The sequence below is a fragment of the Netta rufina genome (assembly GCF_964035555.1).
Source record: "Netta rufina genome assembly, chromosome: 2".
In the NCBI taxonomy this organism is placed as follows: Eukaryota; Metazoa; Chordata; class Aves; order Anseriformes; family Anatidae; genus Netta; species Netta rufina.
Window position 1 is genome coordinate 117,939,587 of NC_140124.1, and position 26,100 is coordinate 117,965,686.

General features: G+C 39.1%; 1 protein-coding gene across 2 annotated transcripts; it reads right to left on the reverse strand.

The window, feature by feature from the left end:
* Positions 1–336: 336 nt before the first annotated feature.
* OPRK1 (opioid receptor kappa 1) lies at positions 337–23,136 on the reverse strand (the record flags this gene model as incomplete). Of its 2 annotated transcripts, none has more annotated exons than XM_084282307.1 (3): positions 337–869; positions 7,530–7,882; positions 22,877–23,136. In XM_084282307.1, the coding sequence occupies 3 exons, from the start codon at positions 23,134–23,136 to the stop codon at positions 337–339; spliced, it is 1,146 nt and encodes a 381-aa protein (XP_084138433.1). The 2 variants fall into 2 exon arrangements, with proteins under 2 accessions (XP_084138433.1, XP_084138434.1); XM_084282308.1 differs by having other exon boundaries at positions 337–859; positions 7,526–7,882.
* Between the last annotated feature and the right edge of the window lie 2,964 nt (positions 23,137–26,100).

Below are 26,100 nucleotides of genomic sequence, written 5' to 3' on the forward strand. Positions count from 1 at the left end.
TAGCGTAAAGAGGAAACTCAGAGCTTTCTTTATCCAGAGTAAAGTGGTACAATATTAAGCATCTCTCCTCTCCTCAGAAGTGCGCATTAGTACCTGATCAACTACAGAAAACACGATGCCAAAACCTCAGGTCCTCTTCATTTGAGTTTAGTTTCAGGAGGTTCTTGCTTGTCAATAAATAACTTGCTTTAGTTCAAACTACTAGGATTTCTTAAGTATTCCAAAAATATCTGTCTAGGTGAGTCTAGCTCAAACTGCAGTGGTAATCTGCGTCAGTCCTAGATCATTGGATTCTTCTCTCTCTTGAGGACAGTAAGACGACATTTCCACGACTAGTCATACAGGTTTATTTGTCCCATCTGCTTCCCTCATATAAGCTGGGTCTTGCACAGTGTTTCTGACTCTGCTTGTGCTCTGCCTGTCCATCCTCATCTTAAGGGGGAAGCAGAAGTCCTTGAAACATCTCTTGAAATTTTCATCCAAAAAAGCATACAGGATTGGATTGAGGCTGCTGTTGGTGTAACCCAAAGCAATACAGAAATAATAGCTGGATATAGCAGCAGTACTATGGGACACGTCCCCTAATGCTTCAACCAGCACAAAAATATGAATAGGAGTCCAACAGATAATAAAAACTGCCACAACTACGAGAACCAACCTGGTAATGCGGCGCAGGTTTCGATCTTTCTCTCGAGACCCTGAGAGAAGCCGTACACTTTTAAGGCGCAGGATCATCAGAGTATAGCAAACAATTATAATGAGGACTGGAATAACAAATGCAAAGACAAAGACACAGATTTTCATGAAGATGTCCCACCACACGTAATCTCTGTCTGGAAATTGCAAGGAGCATTCAGTGCTCGTGGTATCTAGAAATGAAATAAGCAAGAAGAAAATTGCTTTATTATTAGATATTCTAAACAATATAATTATCATAGCATAAGCTAGAAAAAGTGATTATCATGTAATGTGATACTAATAAATAGAGTTAGCATTAAATCACTCCAAGGAAAGCTTTCATTTACCACTGAAACTGGTTTTATGCAGCTGTCTCTAGAAATTACTTGGAGAGATATGGGCTTTTAAAATGCATAACATTGTATAAACTTTGCTTCCCACAGGAGGAGCTAAAAATGCAGAGGCACAAAAATAAAAATTTATAAAATGAGTTGAGCAATTTTTTCCATTTGAATCTCACTGAGATTTAAAGCCAGAAAGAGTACCAGGTTTAATGGAGTAGAAAACTCATAATTATTATCAAACTATATATGCTTTTGTCTGTGGGAGGAGCAGATTTTTGGTATCATGAATGGTGGGAGCTGAATGAGATTTCGACCGTAGGAAGGTTTTGCCAATATATGACAATTGTGTAATAATCTTTTCCCATGTGTCTCCTTCAATGCAAATGGAGTACATATAAATGCTTGCATTCTGAAAAAAAAAAAAAAAAAAAAATCCTGGCAACAGTTTCTTCAGCTTCTTTTCAGTTACATAGAAGCAAATAAAATATGTACGTGTGCAGAGTCAAATGGAGGCTGCTCTTTTTGCAGATAGCATCACTGACTGCAGTATCCAAGCCACTAACACCATCCCACTCCCTTTCTCCTTTCCCATGGCAGAATTCAAAACCACAGGCTCTCTCACATTGTTGTAGACCCCAGTATTCCATCTGATAGGAGGCTGCTAAGGTATGAAATATGAGGTTTCATTTACTGACCTCATTGCAGCCTTCTAACATAAAAACCACATGGAGAAACAAGAAATTAGATAAATGGCAAAGCAGGACAAGGGATAAATTTACAACTACTATCAGCAGTTAAACTGCACTGAAGACAAGTCAAGGTAACCCAGGGATTTTTCACTCTGAATTGTAGCTTAGAGTTTATCCTCTCAAGCACTGCATTATTCTAGTGTTTGGTGGTATGTTTTATCTATTTATTTTAATTTTCCCTACTGAATTCTTCATTCCTCTACAAATTATTATGTATTGGCTTTTATTGAATCAGAGCTAAAGGTGGAAAGCTTCAATACACTGTTGTACAGTCAGGGGAAAAAAAATCCATCACACCATATTTGCTTGTTATTAAAATGCTTCACAAGTCAAGCTGATATTGCAGCTGATATTATTTTGAAAAACATTCCCAGAGTCTGGGGTGGGGAAAGTTATCCTAGAATAACAGAATCATTAAGGTTGGAAAAGAGCTCCAAGACCACCTGGTCCAACCATCCCCCTGTCCACCACTGTCACCCACTAACCCCTGTCCCTAAGCACCACTTCCAACCTTTCCTTAAACACCCCCAGGTACAGTGATGCCACCACCTCCCTGGGCAACCCATTCCAATGCCTGACCATTCTTTCTGAGGAGAAATGTCTCCTAATTTCCAACTTAAACCTCCCCTGGTGCAACGTGAGGCCATTCCCTCCAGTCCTATCACTAGTTATCTGTGAAAAGAGTCCAATCCCCAAATTATAGTATCATATAGGCATTTCCATGGTTAGATACCAGAAAACTGTTACTGGGTGATATTGAACACTACTACATTCAAATAAAAGGCTGAAATTGAACCTAAATATTTTGAGTTTTTATTTTAAAGGATATAGCAACTAATGGATGTTTCTGAAAGCTGAAAAGTGAAAAAAGTCTCCATCTTTCAAGCCTGATGGAAAATGTAAGATGACAGCACAAGCATTATCTCATAAGGTTGCAACTTTCACTCAACACTTCTAAATCCTTTGTGATTATATTTTAATATATAAGCAGTTTACTTTTACTTAATTTTATTATAGAAATATCAATAATTATCTTCAAGAAAACTTTCACATTGATTATTTACTTTTATTTGTAGTAGATCATGGCCTAGCAACAGCAGCAATAATACACAAGTAATAATACACAATATAATGTAGCAGCAATAATACACAAGTACGATGTCTAGACTAGTAAAGCCAGATGTGTAGTTTGGGACAAACGAGAGCTATGATTAGGGATGACTGCTCTAGACCACATCCAGCTACCTACTAATAACCCCTCCCTCTTCAGGTCTATTGATATAATTTAATGTATTTATCAAAATCATTAGATTAGAAAAAGCTCCTGATGTTTAATATGTTTGTGCCAGCCAAATCATCTTGAGAAAGCCACAGGAACACATATATACAGTTTTGCAGCCATTCCTGAGAAGACAGGAGTTACTGAACTGATGGAGTCATACTGGAAGCCCAAAACCTTCAGCTGCAGCTGGAAGAGCAAGACCAGCCACAGGTCCATCATCATCCCTCAGTAAAGAATTCAGAGTCCAGGCACCACTTCCAGTGACAGAAAAGGAAAAAACAGAAATTACAGAAATTAGAATTGTTAATTCACCAAAATTATTTCCCTAATCCATCCTGATCAAAATCATCTGAAAGAAAAACAGGAAAAAAAAAAAATGTTTTACTTTCAGAGTATTCAAATAGATCATTCTGTTACACCTTTTCAGAGCAAATTCTCTTTTGTTTTAATTTTACCTTTAAAGATACTTTTAAGATGTAGTTTATTAAGTTAAAAATATTAAAGTAATTGTATACGATAAATATAAACAACTGTCATAATATTAAGATAATATAGTGTTAATTCAGTGTTTGTATTAAATGGAATGTATATAAATATACAATATAGTCATAAATATTCTCAGAAGATAAAAAAGATAGTATCAGCATAGTTAACTCTTTTTTTTTTCTTTCTGATGCATAAAAAAAGACAAAAATGGATTTAGCTTACAAAAAGATCAATACTTTATATGTGTATCCCAACATATACTACTGAAAGTCAGTATTGCTAATTTTCAATAATATAAAATAAAATAATAAGATAAAAATAAAATCTTTATCAAAGAAATTGAGTGGTTATGGCTGGAGGGAACCTCTGGAGGCTATCTGGTCCAACCCCCTGCTCAGGCAGGGCCACCCAGAGCAGGCTGCTCAGGATCATGTCCAGGTGGCTTTTGGATATCTCCAAGGAAACTCCACGGCCTCACAGGTCAACCTGTGACAGTGCTCTGTCACCCACACATAAAGCAGGGAGCCTCCTGTGTGCCAGTTTGTGTCCATTGCCTCTTGTCCTGGCACTGGGCACCACTGAACAGAGTCTGGCTCCTTCTTTGCATTCTTCTTTCAGATCTTTGACCATTAAATATGGTCACACTTGCTATGCTTTCCATAAATTGGTAAATAACAATGGTATTTCAAAATCCCAAATTATCAAATACAAATTTATGGCTGTTTTAGATCTCACAGCAATGTACTTTATATGTAAAATCTTATCCTAAATTCATTAATATTGAATATTATCATAAGAATATATAAATTATATATGAAATTAAAAACATGAGCACAATGAAAGAGTTGGAATATGGAATCCTTTTCTTTTTCACAGTTAACATCAAGGATCAACAGATATCGTTGTCAAAGGTGCAAAATATCATACTAATTTTTAGGAACATTGAGAGAGAATAACATCCAATTTGTACTTTACGCTTGTTGCCTGAAAATGTGCAGAACTAAATCTAGTGTCACAAAATGAGCACTTAAGATGTTCATACTGTCATACTGACTTTTTCCACTCTGGAAGACATCTATTCCGAATAGATCGATATATGTAAAGGAAAATGCTGCACTTCAAAAGGTATTTTAGTGTAAATATATATTAAAATGTTTGATAAAATACCACTTAAGATTCATTTTAATCCTGATGCGGGAAGTCTATTTCTGTTAAGTAGTGTTGTGGTTTAACCCAGCCGGCAGCTAAACACCACGCAGCCGTTTGCTCTCCCTCCCCCCTCCCTCTCTCGGATGGGGGAGAGAAATGGGAAAGTGAAGCCTGTGAGCTTAGATAAAGACAGTTTATTAAGACAGGAAAATAATAAGAACAACAATACTAATAACAATAATGATGATAATAGTACTACTACTAATAATGTGTACAAAACAAGTGATGCACAATGCAATTGCTCACCACCCACTGACTGATGCCCAGCCTAACCCCGAGCAGACAGTCCCCCTCCCCCGGCGAGCCACCCCTATATATTGTTTAGCATGTCAGATGGTATGGAATACCCCTTTGGCCAGTTTGGGTCAGCTGTCCTGGCTCTGTCCCCTCCCAGCTCTTGCTGCACCCCCAGCCTGCCCGCTGGCAGGACAGAGCAAGAAGCTGAAAAGTCCGTGGCTTAGTGTAAGCACTGCTCTGCAACAATTAAAACATCAGCATGTTATCAGCACTCTTCTCATCCTAAGCCAAGTAGCACCTTACCAGCTACTAGGAGGAAAATTAACTCTGTCCTAACTGAAACCAGGGCAGGTAACTTAGTAATACCTCACCTACAGGCATCCGTATTCCTCTCTATTCAATTGGAGCCTTCATAATATTTCTGGGAATACTAATAGTACCTCTGGTTTCTTTATTTTTTAATTATTCTTCAGCAATAAAGGCTCCATCAAGGCTGGAGAGGGAAAATTTACACAGACGTAAGATTTATTCTGTAGGGAAAATGCATCTGGAAGTACATCCCTGGGAGCAATCCTGCACTGTGAGAATGAAAGGGACTAACTGTGTGTGGGCTTGGAACTTTAAATACAGTCACTTTCCTTTTGATATTCAGTTGCTGTTTAAATCTGAACCCAACAGAGGCCCCAGGGCATATAAACAGCAACTATTGTCATCAACATAATATAGAGTTTCAGTACTGAGCTCCAGCTGCCAGGCAAAGGGAAGATCTTTGTGTTTTTTCCCCTTCACCATTTATCAGTGCAATTCATGAACACACCAGACAAGATAATTGGCAGTAAATGCTCAAGAGACACCTTAGATCAGACAAGCAGGGATGAATGGTAGGGGCTGACAAGCATTTGCTAATAATTCCTAATCTTATTTGGCCCAGCTGAGGTGTGTATTACTAGTCACTGCTTCAGGAGGAAGGAAAAAAAAAAAAAAAAAAGAACTCTGCCTGCCATGCAACGTGAAAAAGACATTTAATCATTTCTGGCCACAGAGCAGCCCTTTGAACTCAGTGTGATGCTTACAGTGAATGACAAGAACATTCTACTAGTTAAGAACACTCCTAACAAAACACCTGGTTGAGCCAATGTCTCATAGCCTTCAAGATTTCATCTGCAGTTAGACAATCATTCTTCCCACCTGGAGATGCTTGGAAGTGACTTTTTCCTCAGACACACATTATTTCATAGAGCCTGTCCAAACTTTGCTGGGGAGAAGAGTTACAGCACTGCAGACCAGGACACTTGATCTCCCAAAAGGCTGATGAAGAGTTCTCAGAGCATCTCTCCTCTCACCTACCCAGCATAAGACCGGGAGTAAAACCAGTATCTATACATCTACAGTAAAATCAATCAGCCTTTGAGTGGCTGAACACCGTTGTTTTGTTTGCCAAGAGTTTAACACACACCATTTATTTTCTCTGCCAGATAAAACTGTGTCCTTATGTAAAGTTTACCAGTTCTCTTGGGAGGAGCGAAACCTTTCTACTAGAAAAGGTTGCTAATTCAGGAACTTATTTATCATTCTTCAGAAGATCATTTACATCGCAAACAACACTACCACCAAATAAATATGTATGCCCTGTGTTTCATAGGTCATCTGTGTCAGGATGGCCTCAACATCAGGACTTCATTAGAGGTTTCAAGCCCTTTGAATATACAGAAGTGCTCCTGCACTACTGTCATGCTTGTGGGTATGAAGTATATATCTCCCTTTTCCCTGACAAGGAGGATTTCAAAATAAGATTAACTCCCAAGCAGGCCAGCTTTGGTAATGAGTCACCAGTTATAGGGGTGAAATCTGCAGTCCATAAATCCATAATCCGTATGGATTATAAATTTCAAGTAGGGCCTACAAGTTCTCTGCACACAGATTCATTGACCTCACGTTCCTGTATTTGCTTCCGTTATGCTCTGTATTCCCAATTTCTCTGCTGAAGCTTACTCCTAGCCTTTCCAAGTCTCCATATACACCCCCTTTCCTTTTCTTTTTAAACAAGAACTTCTGACATTGTCATTTTCACAGGATTTAGCTTACTTTTCTCTCTCCAGCTACTGATATTTTTTTTTATTTTTTTTCCATACCTTCAAGTTCTGTGAAATGGCTCTTGATAATAAGTTCCCAAGTCTTAATACTAATGATGGTTTTAATATTAACACTAATGAGAAACAATCTACTTTCTGCTCTTGGAACTTCATCAGAACTACTCTCACAACACTTACAAAAAGCACCTTCAGCCCACATTTCAAGTTGGCAAGGGCATCTGAGCTTAAATTATTTATACGTCATACAGTAATGTTCCACAATATATTTCAAAATGTCTAAATGAAATTTAGACATACTTTTGGAACCAAGGAATGTGGGTGATCTTCTGTGTGTAAAGGGTACACAAATTACAGAAGTAGGAACAAAGCAGGTTTAGACTATATTCCAAGCTACATTTTATGTCATTTGAGAAACAAGAAGACTCAGTTCTTTCAGAATGCTCACACTCACCTTCCCTGACTTTGGTACCTCCAAGAACTATTGCAGATATACCAACTGATGAGGACAACAGCCAGATACAGATATTGATTATCTTCGCCTTGAGTGGAGTACGGAAGTCCAGAGCTTTCACAGGGTGACACACAGCGATGTATCGATCAACACTCATCATGGTCAGTGTGAATATGCTGGTAAACATGTTATAGTAGTCGATCGAAATAACTATTTTACACAGCACATCCCCAAATGGCCAAGAGTTCATCAGGTACTCTGTGCTTTGGAAAGGCATAGTTGTGGTAACTAGGGCATCTGCCATAGCCAAATTGAAAATGTAGATGTTGGTTGCTGTTTTCATCTTTGTATACCTGAAGGACAAAAAATAGTAAAGGTTATGTGATTGTATCAGCACATTCAAAAATGTAATATCTTCTCAGTCATCCTTTGCCATAGTCATTTTTCTCTATCATTTTTTAGCATGACCGAAGTGCACACATTTAGGACCCTTGGAATTACAGTAAATACTTTTCACTCCATCCTTCAGCACCTGCATTAATCAGTTACAACTATTCACCACAGGTGAAAACAGACATATGAATAAATGTAATCTAATTATCCAAATGCTGGTTTCAATTCTATCTGCTCAGATCCATCTATAAGCAATTTCCCTTCTTCACTTCTATATTTCCAATCTCTCTTTTATCATCTGCTTCTCCTAGTCCCCTCTTTCATGACTGCCAACATAAAAGATGATGACTGAACAGTAGGATAACAGTAGAGGAAAATAAATCAGCAATATTTTCTCTGCATCCTTTAATTTCACCAATACAAAACACTTGTTTTGTCATTGTGGTAGGAACCTTAACCCACACAGAGGAATAGGATCCCAGACAGCACCCTGCTTTGTTCTGCACGACAACAGTCTAATGCTGGGGGCCCTCGCTCTGTTAGAGGGTGTGGAGGACTGCTGCCAGCTCTGCTACAGACACAGAGCAGGAAGGACAGCCTCTCTCATTTCTATTATTACCATACAGATATGCTTAACTCTCCTTTCTGAGATTCCTTGCCCCTAAAACAAGTAGTTACTTCTGCTCATTGCTGTTAATTTATTACGAGATTCAATGACAGAGTTTCTCAAAACTCAAAACTGCTTCACACATATATTTTGAATGGGTCCCCAAACTAAAAGATGCACACGCAACACACACAGAAACACATCGAGCTAGATTGTGCCAAGTATCATTAATGAATTTGCAGTGGAATATAAGATTCTATCAGTTCAGCTAATGAACATATTGGGCAATGTGTCTATTTATCTTTTAAATTTTGACATGTGAAAACAAAATTAATTTGGAAAAAAAAAAAAAGTCTTGAGCAGAGTTCAAAAGTGCTGACAAATATGCCTAGCAAGTAAATTAAATATTAATTAAAATATAGGCAGGAATGTAATTTAATGACCTACATGAAGCATGAAAAACAGCTTCAGTTTTTATACTTCACTCTAATTAGAACTCAGTGAGAAAATGAATCCAAATACTGGTTCAAAGTAAGGAAATGAGAACTGCAAGGGGTGCAATGAGAACTGAAGGTAAAAACCCTTCTCATTTAGATGCCAACAAGCTGTACCTGCTGTCTGAAATGACTGTAAAGAATCCTGGTACTTGCTTCCCAAGGAAGGGTTGCCTGCTGCCCAACGAACAGTTCTAATCCAGGTTTACGTATTGAGCGAAACTATAGGCAATGAAGCACTAGGAATAGCTGCCAAATGAAGCATCTTTACAGCAATGGTGTGATCCTTATGGTCTAGTCTCCCTCTGCCCTGGTTTGAGCTTCTCCAAGATAAAATAATAAAGGTGTGGAAGAATCCACCAGTCAAAGCTGGGCTTCCCTACACTTTCCAGAGCAGCATCCTCAATAGTGCCTCCAGCAGAGGAGGCAGTCTGTCCTGTAGGTCACATTACAGCCCCTAAGAGACTGTGGAAACAAATATAAGGTGCGTTATCAGACTGGGAATTTTCCTCCTGGGAGGGGGAGGTAGGAAAAAAAATAAAAAAAGCAACTCTGAATGATGCATCTCAATTGTAAGACTGAAGTAAAACTCACTAAGCACTCAATAATTCTGTGCAAATATGTATACATGTATATGTATGTTTGGAAAGGTTACCTTGAAGCACTACAAAAATAAGTGAAAGAAGGGGAGAAGTTCTTTCTGTGAGTAACTTAAAGACCTCAAAACATTTAGTTTATCAAAAGAACACCAAGAGGTGACTTGATTACAGTGTCTGAAGTCCTCCACAGAGAGAAAATAACAGGTACTGAAGAGCTCTTTTAGACTGGAAAGAAAAGCATAACAAGGAGACATACATAAGAGTCACAGCCAGACAAACTCAGCTTAGAAACAATGATAGATTTTTCCTAACAACTAAGGTGATTATTATTGGGAACAAATTACACAGGAAAGGAGTAATTTTTCCATCTTTTATGTCTCCAGATCAATGTCTGATGCTTTGCAAGTAGCTGTGCTTCAGTCAAGCACAAGCTACTAGACTCAATACAGGATTATTTAAATGAAATGCAATGGCCTGTGATAAGCAGAGGTGAAATTACTAATAACTCTTCTGAATCACTGCTTCTGTAAATCTTTAAAAAATCCCATTGGATTTGGATAGGGAAAGTTTGCTTTCACATACAGAAGAATTTGTCTGATCTTTTTCCTTTAAAGAAAATCAGAATATTTTCATAAAAAATAACTATTAGCCTTAAAAAAATCAAATATCTGAAAGCCTTTCTATCTCACAATTCTTTTTCCTTGCTGCCTGAATTCAACTTTTGTTGTGCATGTGACACCATGACACAATTTAATTACATGTCAATGTATACTATATTTTGTCAATGTGTACTATATTTTCCCATTACCTCTTTCCCCCACCACTAGCCTTCCAGTAGCAGTAGCAAACCCTCTGTAAAATAAAACTTATCTTTTACATAATTTCAAAACTCAAAGTTTTTAATCTGCAACATGAAACATGTTCTCTGTATACACAGTGTGTATTAATGATATTATAAATGTAAAGTGAGCAATATTGATATTTTGGACTACACAACATATGCATGAATAAGTAAAATAATTTTCCTCAGTCCAACAAGAAGGATGTCTTGTCATGTACAGGTTATAAGAAATACGTAGTCATCCAAGCATCAGCATTTAGACAACCTTCAGTGTAAGCAAATCAAAGTTGTATATGGGACTGAAAATATATTTAAAAATATACATATATTTTTAAGTGCCATTCTACCTATAAAGCTCTGAAAAAGGCTTTGGATCATTTTCCTTATGTAAGCACATACCAACGCTGTCTTTGATAGCTTTACCTGCTGTGTGCCTCATGCCTCCCCACAACTCACCAGCCAGGCAGTCTCATGACTAGCTGGCCTTGCCCAAATCCCCCTGAGTTCACAGACCACAGGCAGGTGCCTCTTTGCACTGTTCACTCTCAGCCAGAACAGGCACCTACATGTATATTATACATTCTTCCCCTTTGTACATGCTCGGTAGAGCATGAGACTTTTAATCTTAGGGTCGTGGGTTTGAGCCCCATGCTGGGCACCCCCATGCTGGGCACACAATTGTTCACCAACCTCTGCTCAGGGATAGTCTGGGCATCAGTCAGCGGGCAATGAGCAATTGCATTGTACACCACTTGTTTTATACACATTATTAGTAGTAGATTAGTAGTAGTACTATCATCATTATTATTATTATTTTTTTCCTTTCTTTTCTATCCCAATAAATTCTCTTTATCTCAACCCACAAGCTTTCACTTTTTTCTGATTCTCTCCCCCATCCCACTAATGGTGGAGCGGGGGACAAGAGCAATGAGCTATGTGGTGCTTAGCTGCCAGATGGGTTAAACCACAACACTCTTTTTCTGCCAGACTGGGAACAAGAAGGAAGGAGGCTAATAAATACTGCTCCAATAAATACTTTATTACATTTAGGCAATTAATTCACCCAGACACTGCAGAGCAATGATGGGTACCTAACTAAAGGACAAGTGGTTCACTGGTCAACCTCAGCAATGCTAAGTCTAAACACTTTTTACTGTTGTAACCTTAAATCTCATTGACATCATATTTTATTTTATTTTATTTTATTTTATTTTATTTTATTTTATTTTATTTTATTTTATTTTATTTTATTTTATTTTATTTTATTTTATTTTATTTTATTTTATTTTATTTTTACATTTATGCAATGTAAAGAACTTGTAAAGAACTCCACATAAATGAGGTGTTGGCCTTTACAGCTGTCAAGCAATATGGATTAAATCATAGCATAATTCATAAGTTTATAAATTCAGAACAGCTCGTGAGAATCCAGACTCAATCATCCAAACTCCTTTTGAATTTTTGGAATTAAACATTTAAAAATTATTAAATGCTTAGATGCCTCTGAAGATATGTACTTGCAGGCTTAATCAAAGTTCAGTTAAAGTAATGGAGTGAGAGCTGTTGCTGTCTGACACTTTGAAGTGGACCCTGATAGAGTCTTGACTCTAACACAAGATGAGCAATTTGATCACTTTTCTACAACTCATTTCTATTGCACTAAAATATGGGAGGCAATATTTTGGAAGGTTTGAGCATCTCTCCCTACACTTTTCATTCGCACAAATCAGCACTTGAAGAAGGCAAAAATAGTAATGGAGTAAGGGAATCCTGCCTTCCTTTACAAAACTAAAACTATTGATCAAATAGTTGAATGTTATTTAAGGAAAAGTACTGCTATCTGCTTAAATTAGTCTAGCAGAGCACAATAGATTAATACTAATGTTACATAGGAATGGAAAGTCTCACTGCTAAATCAGCTGCTAGCATCTTTTTTCAAGGAGCAGAAAATCCTACAATGACTTAAATTAGTTGACGGATTTTGCAACTGCCTGTCTCAAGCCTCTGTAGGCTTTAAATACCTGGAAGATTTATGAAAATCCTGCAGAAAAACAATCAAGATAAACAGAAAACTATAATTTGGATGTGGTTTTTTGGAAGAATATATGGTAATGTTTTTTTAAGAAGCAAAATTAAAATAATGTGTTATATATCACAGGTAAAATTCTCAAAGCAATCACATCTTAACCTAAGTACACCTTCCAAAAGTGGAAAGTTCTCTGAGACTGACTTTGGACTGACCTTCATAAAATTTCTGCCATCACGCACTCAAATCATCGTTACTGTACTTTTCCTTATGGAGCAGAATTTTCTTTGCACATATTTTTAAGACACTAAATAGGATAAAAATCACACCTCTAACCCAAGTTTATCAATGAAATTGGGGTGATTGAAGAAGGAAGCATGCTAGTAAGAAGTTGGTGTGCTTTCAAAAATAAATAAATAAATAAAATTCATTAGTAAACCTGCTAGCAGAGCCCCTTAAAGGTATTATCTCAAGAAGAACAGAGGAGTGTGGTTCTACAGTACAGCATAACACTAGTAAAGCTAATAAAATCTGAGAACGTAGCTCTGGTCAAAAATTTGTCATGTACCTGAAATAGGCTAAAATGTTCCCTGCAGTGTGAAATGAGGGGTGGGGAGAGGAGCAAGTCTAACAAATATACTACAACAATGTTCTGCAGTAGCAGAGTGAAAGTACAAAAGCATGAAATACAAGTTATAACAAACATATTTTTGGCAGATACCTGAGCCAGCAAATGTAAATGAAAGCTAAAGCACATCTAAAACCAAATTGCAAAAACACCTATCACCAGGATGCAGGCTCTGTTCCACTAGGCTCCTCTGAATGATGTATATGGAGATCAAGCAGCTGAAAAGCTTATTCATGAAAGCTCTAAATCTCAAGGCTATATTCAGGGCACACTCAATGTCATTCTCAGTCAGAACAAGGAAAAAATAATAATAAAAAAATAAAAGAGGAGTATGCATTCCAAACACATCAGTTCAAAAGGATGGCTCAGCTATCTTTTGTATCTTCAAGCTCAATGTAAATGTTTATGATAATATGAAGCTAAGGTTGAGGTCAAAAGAAGAATGCAAAAAAAAAATAAATCTGTTGTTTCCATGTTCACATTGGGTTATATGTTATTATTACATTTTAAATGACAGACAGAATTAAGCAGTGGACAGGACCTTAGAAAACCATTGAGTCTGCCACTTTAAGCAAAAGCAAACACTGTTACTGCACACAGTTAAATTTTGTTTGTCTGCAACAACAAATTAGTTAGGAGCCTATGAAAATTGTATATTTTGCCTTTAAAACAGTATCCTAAGGTGGAATTCTATTTACTCATAAACACTTGCAGGTACCTATTTTTAAGTGGCTTAAATAATACATGATCTTGGCTTTTATGCTTCCCTCAGGGAGCTCAATCTACCAGAATGTCAGAAGATATCACCAAAGTCCTGACAATTTACCACTACAATTACTCTTATGAACCAGCCATAGGCTGAGCCAGAATGAGATCTTAGATGTAGAAACATTCCTTCCTGAGCTTCTGAATTGGGGAAGATAAGGTTCAAGTTTACATATAACCTAGTCAAAAGGAATAAATAAATAAATAAATAATAAAATTAAATAAAGACTCCTTAACTAGGATGAACTGTTCTTCTTCCTTCTGCGATAAGGATTCTTAATATTTTTGTGTGAGTTCAAAAGCATCTTTTTTGAAGAAATTATGTTAGAAACACCAATACTCTGAAATTTGTTCTTCTATGGTTTTGCTAGGAGAGCTCAGAGAGACCTTGAGGGCACTGTGATTTACCATATTTATATTGAAATAAAGGGAATGCAGAATTTTACAAAATTGGTACTTTATCCAAAACCAGTACATCTCATATAATCATTAGGGAGCCTAGACAACTAATGAAGACTATGTACTTGATTTTTTTGACATCTAATGGAAGAATCCAATCCTTGTCAAGCAACTGACTCTGTTGAGAAACTTGATGCTGCTGCAGATGCTTCCTGGTAATCTGTCACATTACAGAGAGATCCCAGGGTGTTACACGGCCCATCCTAACCCTTCTCACTTGCCACATGCACATTAGCCCTGTGAGCTGAGTCTCTGTCTCCAATAACATTCACTTTTCTCATACCTCGTACCTCTTGAAAGCCTATTTTCTTCTTGAAGGACATCATGAGCCCCCTTAATTGAACAAAATGCTTCCTATCGTCTTGTGGGAGTGGGAAGAGAATTTTCTATGCAGTGGAATAGTGATTGACTGGCAGAAAGAACAGATCTCATTGCTCAGGGGTACAGGGATAGTAGCTCCCTCAGAAGGTTTTTCAGGGTGTTGCTTTCCTGCTACATAGGTAGCATATATATGCAGAACTTGGCAGAAGCAGCCAAATGCTATTGAACGTTTGTTCTCATCTAGGTGTTTCTCCAGGAGAGAAATAAGGAAAGAATTCAGAAAATTCTCACAGAGAGGTCCTGTGGACTGGGTATCACTCTTATTCTGAGAACAAGACACCTGGCCTCCATTTTGCCATAGGGATGAATAATAACTGCTACTGCTGGGAGTGTTTTATAGGACAACTGCACACTTCGGTTGTGTGGGGACCTGAAACTCAGGTCAGCACTCCTGTAATGGAATTGAATAGGAGACAAGGGACCTCCCTCTGTAACAAGTACAGGATTATGTTGTAAGGTAATGAATGGATACACTAACAGTGAGCCAGCTCAGGGAAAATTCATAAGTCCCTCTTAGGAGACAGCCCAGAGGTTCTCTCTGGACTCTACCCATTCATCTGTTTTCCTCACTTGCCTCAGAGAAGCCCCCAGCACAGACCAACTGAGCACTCACTTTTCCAAAAGAGATGAGGTAAGCAAAATGCAGGAAACATTAAGACATAGTCAACTGTAAAGCACAACTGATAGCTTCCTTGTTAAAAATGTTTTTCTTCTCCAATGCACTTTAACAAACCAGTCACTTTGAAAGCTATGTCAAAGAGTAGGCTGCAAAGCTGTTCATTGGCTAGCAGAATGGTAAAATAAAATTTCTGACTGTGAATAGTAATTGAACACATTGAATAGCTTGTCTGAACTAATCCTACCATGCAGATTCCCATCACCACTCAAGGATGACTACGTTCCACTGTGGGTAGACTATGAGCAACACAGCAGGCAGTGAATATAGGTAAATAGTCAGTCAGGAGATATAATGTTTTCTGTCTTCCATATGCTAAGTAGCTAGGTTTGGCAACCCTAGGCGTTCACTCACAGTGCACTCACACAGCACCAACTTTGTAATAGAGAAGAGCAGCCAGCCAGAGCACTGTGCGTTGCATAGGTGCAGTGGTCTGAGGAACAGAGAAAACAGAAAGGTTCTGCATGCGTTCTTGCCATGGATTAATGAAAACTCATGTGATGAAGAAAACCATGTTAGGCTCTAACATTCATGCAGAAAGGAAAGAGCTTTTATTTTAAACAATGTCTTGAAACTGAAAATAGCAAACTGTCTAGAACTAATTTTCACTTCTCTAGGGATTAAAAGCTGAATCTAATGAGATCTTAACCCTGTGGCTTCAGGATAAGTAAATATTTCAAAGATAATACACAGTCTAGCAGGCAAACTTCTCAATAGGATCATAAAAATGATGTGCACCTTTATATATTCTTTGTTTATATATTTTTTATATTTTGTGGAATGCCAGCATGGGTCAGACACACCTCTTTCCATGTCCTCATTCCATCCGTACTCACCCCTTCCCCAAAGCTAATTCGGTTTGTGCACTCATGCCTACTTGTACACAAAATAACATTCATATTGGCATTTCCTTATGCCTCTCAAACTCCTCCGAAGAGAAAACCAATAAACAAAGCACAAAGACTGACTTGAGGAGTACATACAGGGTCCACACTTTGAGTTATTTGATTATTACAGATGGGAGAACCAAGAGACATGAAGCAGGGTTCCTAGAAGTAGAATTTATAATGATTTTTGTGGTTACTTTTCCTTTGGAAAGTACCTGAATTTGAAATTCTCCTTGGGAACTCACCTGTTTCAAAGCATTTCAGGTAAGGGACCAATAAATCACAGTTTGAAGAGAGGGTGAAAGTAGGTAGCCAGTAAGATTATCCCCCATTACCCTTAGCACATCCTGGGCCAAAGTCACCACGTTAAGCATTTCCTGACTCAACACCCTTACAGCAAATTCAAAATCTTCCATTGTGAAAAACTACATGAAGGGTCCCCACTCTTCCCTCTCTCTATCCCCCTCATTGCTTCCCTGCTGCGCTTTCTCCCCACGTGCTGGCCAGGAGTGTGGTCCTCCCCATCCATCTCCCAGCTGAGGACTGATGATCTGTCTCAAGACTTCTGCATTGCTAGTGGTATGCCTGGAAAGTTCTTGTAAGTTTTCACTTTCTGCCAGTTCAAAAGGGCTCCCCATAATTTGTCTTGCTTCCAGCCATTAATTCCAGTTATGCCTTTCACTGAAATAGATGACTACCTGGCTGCTGGCCCAGCGGAAGTGTCTGGATGGATACCAAATTACTTTCCAGAAGCCAAACAGATTACTCACTATAAGCTATTGCCTCTCTCTAATACTCTCTCCAATAAATATTCCTTCTAACTCTTTCCTGTGCTCTCTCCAGTTTTTCAGTATCAGATCTTCTTATCATAGTATGTTATCAGAAAATCATCTTGAGTTTCTTATCTGCTTATAAATCCCAGGTCTTACTGTCTAGCAGGATATTAAATATATTAAAAAACATTTAGATTTTGTTTAAATGAGATGTGCTTGACAAACTACCAATATTTTTTTATATATATATAAACCTGTTCTTCTTCCTGCTCTACCTTGTTCTTTGTGCCATCTGTAAAAGCTGTCAGTAGCGACCAGTTGTCAAAGTCTTGTTGGTAAATAGTGCCATGTCAGGCCAAGTTCAGCAGAACCCACCAAAAGTACCTCCACTCAGCAAGGTGAGGTCAGATGTTCCTTCAGGTCCTGTGATGAACTACTAACAATCCATTTGATGCCTCTGTGCTGGTAATAGTAAGGTGTTATGTGTCTTACCAGGTAAAAATAGGTAAAATCCATAAACTTCAAAAAGTATACTACAGCAAGGCCTTTACATTTAGCAGCCAATCCCATGATTTCATAAAAGAATAAAATGGCTGACTGCAAGTAATAGACAACAGGCAATTCATCTAGGTTGACCCTCCCCAGTTTCATTTTTCATTTCAAAACAATATAATTTCAAAATATAATTTAATAAATTTAGAACAATTATCTAAAGCAAATTAACATGTAATCTTTGATGTTATCAAAATCTAATATAGATCTAAACCAGTATATTAAATCATTTTTATTTTTGCATATATGTCTACTGTAATATTTTCATTATGGTTTGGAATGAATGGTGGATAAATTTAAAAACAATCTGGAAGGGAGTTGATTTTAGATGACATTTCTTAACAGACTCTTCCTGTTACATAAGATGCCACTCAGTTCGATGAATAGCAGAACAGAAATGTATTACTAGTTACCTTTTTTCTTAAATATTAGACTGAGCAGAATACAAGCTTTCTCTTTTCCCTTAGGAATGAATATACATATCTGTGACACAGCCTCTCGTTAAAACTGTTTTTGAATGTAGAAAATTATTCAGTTCACTGGAAACCTGAAAGATAATTTTAAAAGAAATACAGGACTGCTTATTTAAGAATTTGATGTCAGCAGCTGTTCTCAGTAAATGACTTCAGTAACAATGGCGGTAAGGCACATGCAAAAAGTCAGTCTGGAGTGGGTAAGAGGCAGTCACATGGCTCCCACAGAGTTTTTACCAGAGTATGTTTATGATTTCTGTAAGAGCCAAACCATTATTAAACTTGTAACTCAGCTTTCATTCAGAGAACTTTTCTTCCCTTCCAGCTGCAAAATGCACCATTTTGCTTAAAGTTAGCACTAACATTTGGAGAAATAAAGTCAGGAGAGGAGGAGCAGGGGAGTGGGAAAGAAAGGAAAAGTAATTTCATTTATCAACTTCAGCCAATTATTTTACTCTGAGGGTTTGAGATAGACTCTGATCATGTTAAGACACACACAGATGTGTAACTTTACACAGGTGAGGTAAGATAATTTCACGTGGTTTCTACAAAAACATTGTGTGCCTCCTCTTCTCCATAGGTGAACTGTGCTTCCCACATTGCATTTGCAATTCCCACCAGTGCAGCTAGCAACATGATTCCCTGTTTTTCTATTACTGTCTCCCCACAAAAAACAGCAGCTGCAGGCAAGTGTTACATGCCATGTGCCCCACTGGCTGTTGACTGACAGCAGACTTCTCGGGGCTTGTACAAGGACCACACATCTGATCTTAACACAGGGAGAGCTCCTGCAAACCTTAGAGAGTGCCAAGAGTGTAGGTTGCACTGCATACATAAAGCAGAGCTACTTTCTGTGTATTAAAAATAACCTTTCTCAATGTGCCTGAGGAAACTGGGGTGCTTACATTAGCCGTGGTCTTGCCTAGGATATTTAATGTTTGAGTTTTGGCTTTTAATCTAACAGTTACTGTGTGCATTTAAAGAGAATAAATACCCATACTTCCATTTTATATGAGGAAACTGAGCCACAGAGCCACAAAATGACCTTCTCAGGTAAGAACAATGTGTTGTACCCCAAAAGTAAAACCAAGGGAAGAATACAGGTTTCCTGAAACTTGGTTTAACAGGCCATACTGCTACCACAGTACCATTCCCACCCTGCCTTCAACACAGCTCTCTATGGGAGCTGGACTGATTCGTCGCCAACATGAGGAAATTAGATACCTGAACAGTGGTGAAAAACATCCTTATTACCTTATTTCAACTCTAATGTTTTTCTATCACAGGGATTTCTCAGCACATTAAAGAGATATATTTCTCTCTCTATTTTCTCCAATGCATTTTCTCTCTCTATGTCTTTAAAGTATATGAAAGAACGTATGGCTGCCTCTGTCTCAACCTATCCCTTTCCATTTATATATGGAATATATATGTCTTCCTTTTCTTGCCTTTTCAACACTTCTGTTTTCTTTCTGCTTCCACTTTTGCATTCACTGAAGCAGAACACACACCTGTTTTTCTCAGGAGGGATGCAGCATCTCCGTGCATGTTGTCTCCTTCTCCACCCACTCCCTCATCACTGTAGGTATTTGGACATCAGCTCTTCATCCTGGGAAAGAGCTAAGGTCTGGAACATAGTCCAGCCCTCCAGTAAAGGAGTTGTTTCCAACAATCACGTTGGAAATATATATTTGGAGTAATTCTTTCCTCCTTTAATAAACTGTGTAATGATATGGTTTGCTTCCTAACCAAAACTGAAAGATCCCATGGATTTATCAGATGCAGTTACTTAACTTTCAGGACATGTACACACCTTTGAAGTGTCATTCTCCGGTCACTTCTGTGGGTTTCCCCCTCAGCAGGAACATCCCCGCCACACCCAAAAGAGATTTCAGACACCCACCACTCTGCACATAGGGTGCTTGGTTGGTGACTTGCTGGTCTCCATGAGCTCCTTCAGCAGCACATGTGAGGACGCAGCAAAGGACATACCCTTGTGCTGGTCTTAAAGCAAGGAACAGCGCCTGCATACTCCACAGCTTTTGGCTGAATTTGAGCCTCCTTTGGAAGGGTCTCAAGACCATTTGGAGACTCCTGAATCTACCGCAGTGTCAATACTTCAATGGTTTCATTGAAATTTTCAGAACATAAGGGGTCTTGTTTATGTCACCCAAGAGGTGACTCAGTGGACGACTGCTGTGGTTTAACCTAGCAAGCAGGTAAGCACCACAGAGACATTTGCTCACACACACACAAACACCAGTGGGATAGGGGACAGAATCAGAAAAGAAAAAAAAAAAAAAAAAAGAAGAAGTCTTTTGGTTGAGATAAAGGTAGTTTATTAGAACAGAAAAGAAAGAAAAATAGTATCAATAATGATAATAGTACTACTATTAATACTGTGTACAACACAAGTGATGCACAATGCAATTGGTCACCACCTATTGACCAATACCCATCCCATTCCTGAGCAACTGATCCCCTACCCAAGTCTGCCACCCCTTATTAATTGTTCAGCATGACATCATATGGTAAGGAATATCCCTTTGGCAAACTGCCCTGGCTGTGTCCCCTCCCAGCTCTTGCTGCACCCCCAGCCTGTTCACTGACAGGACAGAGCAAAGAGCTGAAAAGTCCTTGGCTTAGTGTAAGCACTGCTCTGCAACAATTAAAACATCAGTGTGCTATTAACATTATTCTCATCCTAAATCCAAAACACAGCATCATACCAGCTACCATGAGGAAAATTAACTCTATCCTAACTGAAACCAGGACAACAACAATATCAGCTGTTGTTTAAAAGAGAAAAGGGAGAAGGAGCCAGGCCTGCATTGCCTGCTGGTCCAGCCAGAGTTAGGAAGAGGAAAGCAGATCCAGGATTTGGAGACATGAGAAATGGAGAAGAGGGGATGCACAGAAACCCTCTGTTCAACTGGTTGATAAAGAATCATTTTCCCACCCTCCTTGAGATTCATGTCAGCTGAGAGAAAGTCAATGTGGGATGGCAAGGGGATATGTTCCCCCTATGCCTTGCCACCATCTTTCACAAACGTCTCACAGACCTTGGCTTTCCACACAAAAGCAAATTACTGCACTGTGCATTTTTCAATGGGTTGTGAAAACCTATCTTGAGGTGCAGTCATGCTGAGAGAGGATTTGAGGGAAAGAGAAAGGGAGATGAGAGGTCAGGACAAAAATGAAAAATACAACTCTTGCATTAATATTTGGAATATTTAAATGACCCAAATATAACGTAAATAAATTTGTAATGTAATTGTGGGAACTGGTAGGAGAAGGAGGCAAGTCTAACTAGACTCTCACAAAAAATAATCTTAGGAGAGAAAAAGGAGAAAAAAAAAAGAAATATATATGAATTAGTGTAATACATACATGTTAACTTTCAGAGCCCTGGCTACATTCGAATTTTTTTCCACTTCTCAGGCCAGTTAATCAACACTATCACTGTTAAGTGAGTGATGATTTAGAAAAACTGCCTTTGCCACTATGCATGTCAAGTATGGAATCTCTCTTCTCGCAAATTCAAAAAGAAATGAAATTTCTACTCTGAAAGAAGGATAAAAAAGCAGGAAGGGGTATCAAAATTATAGCACCACAAAGATGGAACAAACCAGTTACTCCACATTGACCACAGGCATCTTTATCTATTAGATCAACTTTTAAAAGGAATTTTACTTCCATTTTTCAAGAGTATTCATCTGGTTATAACTCACCTTTCACATAGTATATCATCATTAACTTCACTGCTTCCAGTTAACTTCCCTCTGTATCAAGTCTGAGAGAGTTATTTCACCATTCTGCAATTGCTTGACCCTTATCATGCACTCTTTACGAACAAGATCCCTTGCAATCCTTCAATTTTTCTTACTGTGCTCAAGCTGATTTTATATAAGGAATGAATACTCCACAGTATTTTCTCTTTTTTTTTTCCTTTTTTTTTTTTTTCCAGAATTCAAATAGAATGTGAAGCAGGATTCCGAGAAGTTGTATGATTTCAGCTCCCTTGGTTGCTCATTATCACTCTGCTGAGCTGCACTATCTGAGCATCTTTATAAATTGCAAATGGACAGCACAAAAAGACAGAAAAATCATTCTGTCAGCTAAAATATATGCCAACACACAAGTATTGGTGCATTTCACTAAGTGGTTTAATGTGAAAAACTACTTGATACGGATACACAGCTTTGTCCTGCTTCTGGAAAAAACAATAGGAAAGGCCTCCGCATCTGCTTTGCTTTCGCATCTGCTTTGCTTTCTTCAAGATGACAACAACTGGAGTTATACACCACTAAGCAGAGAAACAACACCCCTTGCATTTCCTTTAAGCATTTCCTTTTTTTCCCATCTTGTTAAACGAGCCACTAGGTGACAAGGCAGCAACGTATCAGTGTCCACACGACTAGACACATAAGCCTTCCCTAGGGGACTCCTCACAGGAGAAAAAAAAAATAAACTACCTTGCAGAAGTTTTCTTCTTCACTTTCCCTCGGACAAGGGCAGCTTCTCATCCCTAGAGGGCACCCGGTGAACACAGCTCCCAGATACCAAGCACCTTTCCTGCAGGATTCATCACTTTTAACCAGCTGCTCCTTTCTGCCTGAATCTGCGTTTCCAGACAAACCTCAGTGACTGAAAAGGTTTGGGGTCATTCCAGCTACTTTTTCTTTTCCACCTTCTCGTATATGCACATCACCTCATATAGGCACCCCACCAACTGATAAATTTCAGGACAGCCATTTGCATCCCTTTCAAACAGCTACACCGAAGCCTCTTACCTTATGATGACAAACATGACCAGAGAGTTTCCCACCAAGCCGACCACGAAGACCACTGAGTAGACAGCGGTGATGATGATGGGGATAGCAGGGGAGATGCTGGTGTGGTTGTGCTGGGTGTCCCCGAAGGCCCCGGTGGCGTTGTTGTCGTAGTCTGCCCAGCCCAGGGGCCAGCTGCTGCTGGTGCTGGGGGGGCGACAGGGCCCCGGCGAGCAGGTGGAGTCCGGCTCCTCACGGAAAATCTGTACGGGGGCATCCATAGGGGCCACGGCCCCCACGGGCAGGAGAGAGACCAGCAGGGAATGAGGCAAAAGTGCTGTCACGGCCACTGGATGTTCAGCCCTCCAAAATTTGTACCTGTTAAAAGGGAGTTCTTCTGTGGCAGGAACTGTAATTTGCCAAGTAGATATTTAAGCAAACCACATTCAGATTCAAAAAAAATAAAAATAAAAAAATGCAAGTTTTACAGCTCAGTGTGTAATGGGTAAGTGCTGCTCCTCCAGGTGCCCAAGGAAAGTTTTCCTCCACTTTCAGAGATTACACAGAGAAACAAATCAGATGGGAAGCAGCTCAGATCCACCCCCACACTTTAACCCTGTCTCTCCCATCCTCCATATTTAAATCAAAGAGCATCCTAATGACAGGAGCTCTTTATTCTCTGAGCTCTACTATAAGCAAGGAGAGAGAAACCCACCACATCTCTGCACATCTGCTTTGACTGCCAGCCCTGAGCTATCTTTTTCCAGATCCCCTATCTGCTTCCAGAGAAGGGACAAAATAATGACATGAATTACCTCTTTCAGTCCAGGGGAAGGAACAGAGTCCTCAGACAGATGTTCTTCACAGGAAAAAAAGCACCACCGTAGCTCCTGGAAGTACCACAGGTCTTCTCGGACTTTTGAACCTGAGGCACCTGCACCTCTGGAGATGCGTGCTGGCAGCCGAGCCAATTCCCGGGCAGGAGCAGTGGCGTGCTAGCAGCAGTTGCTGCTGTTCCAGCTCCCACCACTTCGCCTTTTCCCTCCCAGGCTCTCTCTGCCTCCCTCTCCCCCTGCCAGGGCTCCGGCAGCACTCTGCTCTGATGCACGCGTTCTCCTCCGTCTCTGTCCCTGCAGCTCAGGAGCTCACATGACTTCTGCCTAAATGCTCAGAGGCAGTCAAATTAAAAGATAAGCAAGAAATAAGTTCTGCAAGGAATGAATAGTTGGTTTTATTCACTTTTCCAAATCACCTTTTCTCATTGCCCCTGTGCTCCCAGGCCTCAAGCAATGATTTCCTCTGCCTTATTGAATTCTGCATGCTTTTACAGGCTAGTAGATGCTGAATAAAAGGATTTTTTTCAGTTTACATCTTTTGTCTGGTCCATCAGCCTTTTCCTGCCTCAGCTTCAAAACTGTATGTCCCAAATGCCTCTTGCAGGGTGGCTGTGCTCCTACTCCCTTATACCTGTAACTCATGAAGAAGCTGGGTATCAAAGCAGAGAGGCAGAAACAGCTGAGAACACCCTGATCACTGTCCTTACTTTATTCAAGCTGTCCCACACGGTGTGAGAAGCTAAGCATACCAGGCATAGAGAAGCGGCACATGCAGAAATCAAATCCCTCGGAATCAATCCTATAAATACTCCATCAAGTGCTAACACCAATTAGTGTTCAGTATATCCCTTAATTTGTACACAGGCCTTGAAATCTCCACCAGGACTCCCTCTAAATGGCAAATTGGAGAGATGAGGCAAGAACCTTAGTAGTGGCCTCTCCCTTGGAAGAAGTGGAAAACGTCCAGACTGGATGCACCTCAAAGCTCCCAGCAGGAGAGCAGGTGTCCGCTGGCAACTGCAGACTGTCACGACTCTCTAGACATGTGGTGAAGCTCAGACATCCAGAAAAGGGGTCGTGAGTTTCCTTCATCCTTCTAGAAACTTTATTTCAGGTTCCTTTTGTCTGTGATGAGGCTGAGGTTTCTATTTTTAAAACATTTGTTTCATTCTGAACCTATAATCAAGATGAGAAAAAGTGTCAGCTGTTGAATTAAAAGTTATGAAGGAGATTTAAAAGGTATAGAATCCCCTTTCTCAGAGGCAGAGGCTCAAGCAAACATGGTGATGGCTCTGACAGTGGTTACTTCTTCTTCCAGAGCATCAGCATCTGCTCATTACCTGTCTGAAAAGCTGTCTGAAAGTTTCACCTTTAATGGAGATGTCAAAAAGTGTAAGACAGCAAACACACAGCAGAAACACTCCCGAGCCAAATATATTTTAAAGGAGAAACACAGGCTTAAAACAATAATCATCATTTCTTGGAAGATAAACTGAGATACTAACTTAAAATGCTCTCACCCTCCACCCCTCATTTTTTCCCTCTGTAATCCATGGGCCCATGCAAATACACAAAAAGGAATTACTACCACTGCTTCTTCTCATATGTAGATTTATTTGGCATTTTTTAACTTGTGAACATCTTCACTGGACTTCTCCACATTCTGGAATTAAAAAATACAGGAAAGCCAAAAGGTAGCAATATTTTAGCATTCATTGATAATCTGTTTCTTATAAGCAATTGTTTTATTTGGATTGTACCTTAAATGTGAGCATATGCAGCTGCAAAATAATCAATAAAATGGATTATAAGGGTTAGGCTGGTGATATAGAGGAAGAAGCAACAGTTTGTCATTCTTCATTTGCTACAGTTGGATAAGAAACATCTATATGAGGAAGAAAAGTTTGTTATTGCTCTGAATAAATCTCAAGCACAGATGGTGTGAAGAAATCAGTAAGACTAATTAACAGCAGACTCAAAGATTTTTTCAAACATCAGTGGTTGGGCAGTGAGCTCCTCTTTCTCTAGGTAAACTCTGTGCTGAAATTCTTCAGTCATCTTAGAGTTAGCACAAAAAAGATGTGCTAACAGCTGTGGTCACTGACCCTTAATGGAGTAAGTGTACCTTACAGCTGCATGGGACACATGCCCTGAAGTCACAGGGGAAGAGAAAGGAGTTTGCAGATCTAGCCTGTCTACACACCAACACTTCTGCCTGAAGCCCCCCTGATGGAGGTAAAAGACAAAAGGCCTTGTGCTTTCAGGGAAAGCAATGATTTTTTTTTTTTTTTTAATAATAATAATAAAAAAAAGACATAAGAGCATAGTCTCAACCATTTAGCTATAACCTGCCTCTTGCACCAAAGTTGTAAATCTGTGGATTACACACCCTCATTTTTTTTCACTACA